This window comes from Entamoeba invadens (assembly GCF_000330505.1).
Source record: "Entamoeba invadens IP1 unplaced genomic scaffold scaff_1105074724549, whole genome shotgun sequence".
Taxonomy (NCBI): domain Eukaryota; phylum Evosea; order Mastigamoebida; family Endamoebidae; genus Entamoeba; species Entamoeba invadens.
Window position 1 is genome coordinate 2,538 of NW_004443664.1, and position 8,435 is coordinate 10,972.

Consider the following 8,435-nt stretch of genomic DNA (forward strand, 5'->3'; position numbering starts at 1 on the left):
CTAATACAGGATGCACTTACCTTCAGTTGGTGAGTAAGTCCAAAGTGCGTTTTTTTCAGTTTGACAGTGAAATACATTTCTGAGCGAATGAGGAATCCAACAAGAGGGGTGTGAAATAAAGGTGCAGTCTGTCTTTGCTGAGAGACATTGAATAGTGTCATATTAAAAAACACGTGCTAACCCATATATTAACTATGTTGCTTGAGAGGTAATCGATTTGACTGTTGAGTATTTGTTTAATGGACGATTAAAAAAAATGAAAAAAAATATTAAGGAGTGAAAGGGGGTGTAAAAAAGGGTACACTTGCGGGTTAGTGTTTTTGAGTTTTTTATTTCTGTAAAAAATTGAAAAAATATTTAATAAAAAGTTCATTTTATTTGATAAATTCTGAGTTGTTTTTTGGTTATTTTGGCTTCAAAGAACAGTTTCGAAGTCAATTTTTTTGCTCCTTTTTTATCATTCGGAAAATCCAGCCTTTACTTTACATAAAAAATAATTCACAAATATCTATAACAAACATCGGCATCTTAAAAAAGTAATAAATACATTTGTAAACCTTGTTTTTTTTGAATCAAATCGAGGAAAAGGGAAAAAACTATACAAAAAACTATAATATATTATCATTTAACCATTAAATCATCAAAATCGGTTTTTCCCATTCCTTTATAGCTATAATAAGTTTTCCCCTTAATTTTTATAAAAAATATTGTAAATTTTATTTAATCAGTTGTTTAATAAAATAAATTAAAACAACAAATAATGTTTACATATATTTGAATTGATCATTATGATGTTTTATAAAATAAAATACTTATTTGTTTTATTTTTTTTTCTAAAACAAAAAATATTCATTGAAAACTACAGTAAAACCTCCCAAGAGCGGTACCTCTAAAAGGGGGGTTCTCTCAAGAGCGGGCATTTTTAACCAATCAAACATTTAAAACCACTCAATAGATACTGACAGTTTATTGTTTTTTGTTCTAAATAATCGGGATTGTTATTTCTATTTTTTGGTAAATACCATTTGAATAATTAGAAAAACAAAAAAAAATATAATTAAAAAATATCAAAAAATGCAAATTTTTTTAAAAGTTAAAAAATGGTTGTAAATGAAAGTTTTTGCCAAAAAAACGATAGAAATTGATATAAAATAAATCAAAAATAAATATCTGAGCCACGAGCCACCTCAGGTAGTAGTTTTTTCAAAGTTTGTTTCAACATAAATTACGAGATTTCAAATTAATTACTATCTATTTCCATGGGAACATTTTTCTGTCACAAAGTTCCTTGTACTGTTCTTTTATTTCTTTTAGTTCATCAATTTTACTCACCATCAGTAGTTTTCAAATCTTCAATTCTCGACCAAATATCTCATTGTTTTTCAGGTTCTCCAACATCAGTGGGTTCTTCGTTCTCTTCGATCAAAATTTCAATGGAATAGCCCGTTACATCTCCCAAAATCCTTCCACCTTCTTTTCTATTCAAAGCATGCTTTTAGCAGCCAACTATTGTTTCGGATGAAACATCATTGTTTCAACAGTCGACATCGTTTAATATGGCATCGCCCACTTTCATTTTGAACCCTGAATTCATTTACCCTGAGAATTAGCATTAATAGTTTCTTCTGCCTTTAAATTTGCTATTTTTTTCGATGTGCTGCCTTGAATAAGTGTATTATTCCTGCATCACATGGTTGGAAAACTGATGTCGTGTTTTTTTTGGTAAAAATTCCAGCCTTATATGTGCAAGGTTTAGTTCATACACATGCAATCCCCTTTCGTTTTGTTTTTTGTAATTGTAGCCGGGTTTTTCTTATTCAAAAGTCGTAGTTATGATTAGCTTGTAGCTTGGAGGATTATTTACTATAAGAATAATGTTTTTGTTTTCTCTTGTGAGTGCTTCTTTTCATTTGAGTAGCCATCGATAAAAAGGCTCTATGTTCATTCAAGCATTATTTTGAAAGTCGTAGAATTGTTTAACGGTGGTGTACTTTCCATCAGAGAATCACCTTTGATTACGATACTTCCCAACAACCAAAATATTTTCTTTTTTTCCACTCAGTGAATAGCATATCAAAATTGTAATTCTTTCGATTTCCTCCTTCCCTCTATGGTTATTAAAACCACTTGACAATGTTTTGGAAGGTAACAGCTTATGGAAAAGACCTGTTTCATCCGCGTTGTACACATTATTAGGAGCATACTGCGCAATAAATTCAACCAGCTTATCAATTGCCTTCTATTTGTTTATCTGGGTCAAATGAATTGCTTTATCCGCACAATTTCTTTGATTAAAGTTGATTTCTTGAACAAAACGACGAAATCCAACCATTTGAAAGCATCATATCCCTTTTCGAAGCGGTATTTAGTTGCTAAGCTCTTTACAACATTGTAGCAAACTGGAGTATTGTATGACATCACAGTTTCTATCATCTTGAGCATGTTCTCTTCCAAGTATGGGTGTTTTAACTTTTCTGAAAACTTTGGCATTCCCTGGTATTGTTGGCTCAATCAAACTTCCCTTGATACCATACTTTTACAACATCCTAAAAGACTCACGTTTTAAACAATTTTGTAAATTTTGTTTTATTATTTTTCTCAGTTTTTTCAATGACGGTTTCGGGGAAGCATTATCACATTATAAAATTTGCTTTTTTCATCAATTGATAAAAATGTTTTTGGTTTTGGTAAAGACATAAATAAATTATAAAATTATATGATATTTTTTAAAAAAATAACATTTGTGAGCCAAATTAAACATTGTTTAAAATCATCTTAAAATTAACACGTGGTATTTTTTTCTTTTTGATTATTTTTCTTTTTCTATGTTTTTAATTATACATTAAAAAGTGTTTTTTCTTCTTAAAAAAATTAAGTTAAAAATAAAACGCCCGCTCTTAAAAAACAAAATTGACCGTACCCTCCTGCTCTTGGGAGGTTTTACTGTATTACATGTTGTGTTTCAAAATTTAAAACAGCCGATTATAATCCACAAAAACAAAGCAAATAATATATATTCATTTTTGGTACATTTTTTTGTTCTAAATTTTCAAAAAAAATTTCCTTAACCTAGACCAGAACTCTTCATTCGTGTATGTTTTTTTGAAATACCTTATGATGATAATAAGGGTCTGTAAACCTTTTTAATAATAAATTTTTACGGATTTAGAACTCAAGATCTACCTCTTTTGAAATATTTTTTATTGTAACAATATTATAAAAATAAATTTTGAAAAAATAAAAAAAGTAGTCAGATCTTAATATATTTTATACTACTTTTTTTATATCACTTATTTTATTATTTTTTTATTATTATTATTTTATAATAACGTGGTATATACTCACCAAATTACACAATATTACATATAAGTAATCTCTGTTCCCAGGAGGCGGGTGGGGGAGCTTCTTCCTCGGACTTTTCGGGCTAAATATTAAAGAAATTGATAAAATCAATTTCGCATAATAATTTAATTTGATTTTTTCAATTGTTTTTTATTAATAATAATTTAATAATATAACATTTATAATTTAGTTAAATTTATTAATTATATTTATTAAAATAATAATAAACATCAAATAAAAGTAACAAGTAAATTAATCACGATGAATTATTGTATTTAATGGGAAACATTGAATTCCAATTGATGTGACGCTTGATGGTATTGTAACATTAGTTAAACTACTGCATTTATTAAAACAATATTCACCTATTGATATCACACTTGATGGTATTGTAACACTGCTCAAACTAATACATTCACTAAAACACAAATCACCAATATATGTAACACTTAATGGTATAATAACATTTTTTAAATTTCATTATCATCATTTTAATTTTTATAAACAATTTTATATTCATAATATTCAATGGGGACGAATATTCCATTAAAAAATTCTCTTTATCTCTATTCCACAAATGAAGTATCTCGATGTTTGGAAAGTACCTAATTGTTGTGTAATTTAACCGAATCGGGTTGAAGTGAAACTTCTCCATAATGCCTCTAAATTTCTTGCATACTAATTTCAAGTTAAAAAGTTTTTTGATTGTCTCAAAGTAAATTGAGACTATCATGATGTGATACCCAGAAAGTCCACGCATTTTGATATTTTTATTCATTATTACGCGTTTAAATACTTAAATAATTTGGCGAATTCTTATTTATACAATTTCCTCTTTGAAACAAGAAGAAAATCAACCCAATCAATACAAAATCAATTCAAAGAATCTTTGTTGAAATGCGTGTTTTGTACAACAAATGGACGTATAGTAATGCAAGGGTGTTGTTCTGTAGTTTGTAAATTGCTTAGAAAAGAAAAAACTCAAAACTGTCATTAAAAAAGATGAACTTTTTAAGATTAAAAAAATTATACTGGACATTTATATGTCACATTATTGTTTATGCCATATAATGAATGTTGGTGAGTCTTTTAGATGGACTACTATATATGAAAAATTGTTTTGGCGTTATTAAAATTCATTTCAAATAATGTAACAATAACTCGGTGAATTTTTTTGGGCAATAAAAGGAAAGCAAAAAAGTAAGGCAAAAAGATCAAGTTCATATTTCCATATTAAGTAATACAAGATGGTTTTACCATGCCTTAATTGTTGAAAAACCAATCAACAATCATGTGAATTTTGATGTTTTTTCATAAATTTGGGTTTATATGATAAAATCAACGAATTATTAATATCTGAATACAAAACAATACTAACAAATAAAGAAATTGATTTTTTATTTATATTCATAAATAAAAAAATAAAAACCGTTTGTGTAAATGGGTAGGGTGAAAATCCATTCTTGGTAACTCATTCTGTTCAATTTACATTCTGTAAAACTCATTCTGAAAATTATTTTTGCAATTTTTTTAAAATGGTAAACTCATCCTGGAAAACTCAAAAATATGCAAAAAAATAAAAAGGCAAAAAATAAATAATTATTTTAATTTATTTATCATTAATATTTAACACATTTTGATTAAATTAAAGAAGCAAATATCACGCACTTATAAAATGTAAAAATCGATTCATTTATAATTAAATAAAAATTGAATCGTTTTTATATAAATATATTTTTTGGTCAACCCAACATATTTCTACGTTACATGCCAACCAATACACCAAATGTTTTTTATGATACTTTAACCGGTGGTCTATTTATGTTTAACAATATAGAACCCGATGAAAATATCGAACCAACTACTTTCGACAGTTTAAAAAAAGAAAGTGTTACATCAATTCAACAACCTGAAACGAATATAAACAACGAAGAAGAAGTTGTATTGTCTGTAAAAAGTCAAAGACGACATTATTTACCTGTTATAAATGATTAAGTGTTTCACCAAACTGGATGCAACTTTGCGCTTTCAAATGTAAAGATAAGAATTGTAAAGTTACAAGAGAATTTATTAGATATCCACACAAAAAAACCAAAATTTATTTCATTCAAATACACTTCTGAAATGTTTAAACATGATCACAAACCACACTATCCGTTTATCCAACTCAATATTAATAACAAAATACAAGAACTTCCAACTAATAAAGACAATTTATCTGTTCCTGGATCTATATTATTAGATAAAATTGACACAAACAAAGATTCCAGAAGAGTAAGTACAATTTTGAGGGAAATTAACATGCAAAAAGCAAAAGAAAAACAAAAAGAAGATGTTCATTTAAATGAAAAGTATGGTGAATTCAAATTAATAGAAACACAAGAATTTGTTATTTATAGCAACATTTCCAAACTCAAAAAAAACAAAATCAATTTGTTATATTTTAATGGATGGGACTTTCAAGTCGTGTCCAGAAAATTTTTCACAATTGTACACAGTGCACGGAGTCACTAAAACTGGTGAATTGTTTAAAATGTATTATTGTTTAACCACTTGTTTTGAAGAAAAAATGTACACTTCACTTTTTAAAGAAATTAATATAATTTCTCAAAATATTGGATTTGACATATTTGGAAAAATAAAATTGTTGTGATTGATTATGAAATGGACGTTATTAATACTTTAAAACAGTTTAAATGTCTGATTAAAGGATGATATTTCCATTATTGCCAAGCACTTTGGAGAAAAGTTCAAACAGGTGGTTTTATAAAAGTTCAACTAGATGATGACAATTTCACATCTCTTATAAACAAAATGTATGTTATTCCATTTTTAAAACCTCAAGATATAATATTGGAATTTGGTGAACTCAAAACAAATGAATTGTATCAAAGTGAATAATGTAATATATTTGTAAAATATTTTGAGTCAACCTGGATGGATACAAGGTATCCTATTATTATGTGGTGTCAATACTTACAAAATATCAGAACAAACAATTATTCAGAGTCTTATCATTCTGCATTTATTAAGAGACTTTTAAGATCAAAACCAACATTATCAGAATGGTTTAGAAAACTGTGTGATTTAGAAAAAAAAGACACGAAAAAATGGAATCAACTGATAGAAGGACAAAGCACAAGAAAAAGTCCAATATATTCAAGACAAAACAAACTTATAACGAATCACATCAGAAATTATTAGTCTGGGCAACAACCTGACAAAGATAAATTATTTGAAAATTTTTGGGAAGCCAAGAGGGTGCTATTAAACAAAAAAACAACGCTAACAAAGTATCATAATCAACGACGTGCAAAACTAAATAGTTATGTTGAATCACAATTTGCTTAAAATTGATGAAGATGATGATGGAATAATTAACATTGAAACAATCAAAATTGGACTTGAAAATGAAAATAGTATTAAAGAAAAAGATATTAAAATACAAAAAAGGATGTTTTGATGAAAAAATGATGAAGATGATGTTAGCATTAAAAGAGTTGCAGTGGTTTACAAAGAAAAGACTAGAGTGGGGTGTTGTTTACAAAAAAAATAAATAGTTTAAATATAAAAAAATCAGAAAAAACATTAGAAAATATAAAAAATAATTAATTATATTTAAAAATATGGTTTAATAGTATACATACATGTATATTAAAACATAAATAACATTTGCTAAATTTTTCTATAAAATTGTGAATTTATTAATATGTTACAAATTATTTAGATAATTATTATAAGTTAACTTTTGCATAGAATGAGTTTTCCATAATGAGTTTACCTTTAAAAATATACAAAATATAATTAATTTTTAGAATGAGTTTTCCAGAATGTAAATTGTACAGAATGAGTTACCAAGAATGGATTTTTCGGGAACCAGTTGTAGGAGATATCAACAAACACGTTTGTACAATTTTTATCAATTTAACACATTGATTTGTTTCAAGCATATCATGGATATCCAACAAAGTTACAGGTTGCTTGAAATCAACAAATTTATCGAGGTCTTTATCATACTTAGTTAATGGCAATTTGAAACTAGCGGTTTTAAATAATAATTTTCTATGTTGAGCGTTCAACTTTGTTAATTTGTTAGTAATTAATTCCAATTCGGGAATAACTGATTTGAATATCGGATCAATGTTATTAACAACTAATACTTATAAAAATAACATCGAGAATTTCAAATAAATACAGAAGTGATACCATATCATCTACATACTACAAATGAAAAAACAATCCTTCAAGTAACAAACAATTTTTAACATCGAAAAAATTTCAATTCCAATAATTTCCATAGACTTTGTTATTTTGTAAAAAAAGCTCCAATAATATAGGGAAGTTCTTAATAACGAATCAAGTAAAAAATACAAGTCTGGTTTATTAGATGTATACAAAAAAGCTTGTAATTGATAATAACAATGTACAACTATATCACTTACAAATTATTTCAACATTTTTAAAAATTTTGTTCGCGGTTCCAAAAAACAGGAAGAACAGTATTAACGCTTTGAAATGAATCGTTCAAATCTTTTAATATTTTTAATACATCATAAAATAAATGAATTTTTTTTCAATTTGGTTCATTAAAATGAAATAATACTATATAATCACATTTGTGTATTTCATCAACGAGTTGGCATTTATTAAGTGTGTTATGATTACTGACAGTTTTAAAATTTTTTTGTTGGACAAATTCCCAAATAATGTAAAAAGGCAAAGATATTGGATTAAACATCTTAGTGAAAACAAATGTATAATCAGACACTTCTCTTTGTTGATTTTGTGACATATGACACTCAATATTTATACTATTAATTGAAAAAGCAACTAATATTTTTTAATCAATTCACGATGTTTGTTTTCTTCTTGTATGTGCATTTTACCGTTATATATAGAAAAAAATTGAACAGCTACTTTAATTTCGAGACGTTTTTATGTGTTATTGTAGGAACTTTGAACAATTGTTCATTGATTCTTTCAATAAAATATTCACTAAATTTACTAGGAACAATACTATAATGCTGTATAATTTTATTTACATTTTCACATTCTTGTACATTAATTTCATTTTTAATTTCATCACAACTTAG

General features: G+C 26.6%; 1 protein-coding gene across 1 annotated transcript; it reads right to left on the reverse strand.

The window, feature by feature from the left end:
- Positions 1-3,594: 3,594 nt before the first annotated feature.
- Positions 3,595-4,120, reverse strand: EIN_237460 (hypothetical protein; the record flags this gene model as incomplete). Its single annotated transcript, XM_004260339.1, has 2 exons — positions 3,595-3,742; positions 3,849-4,120. 2 exons carry the CDS (start codon positions 4,118-4,120, stop codon positions 3,595-3,597), a joined length of 420 nt encoding a protein of 139 aa, XP_004260387.1.
- Between the last annotated feature and the right edge of the window lie 4,315 nt (positions 4,121-8,435).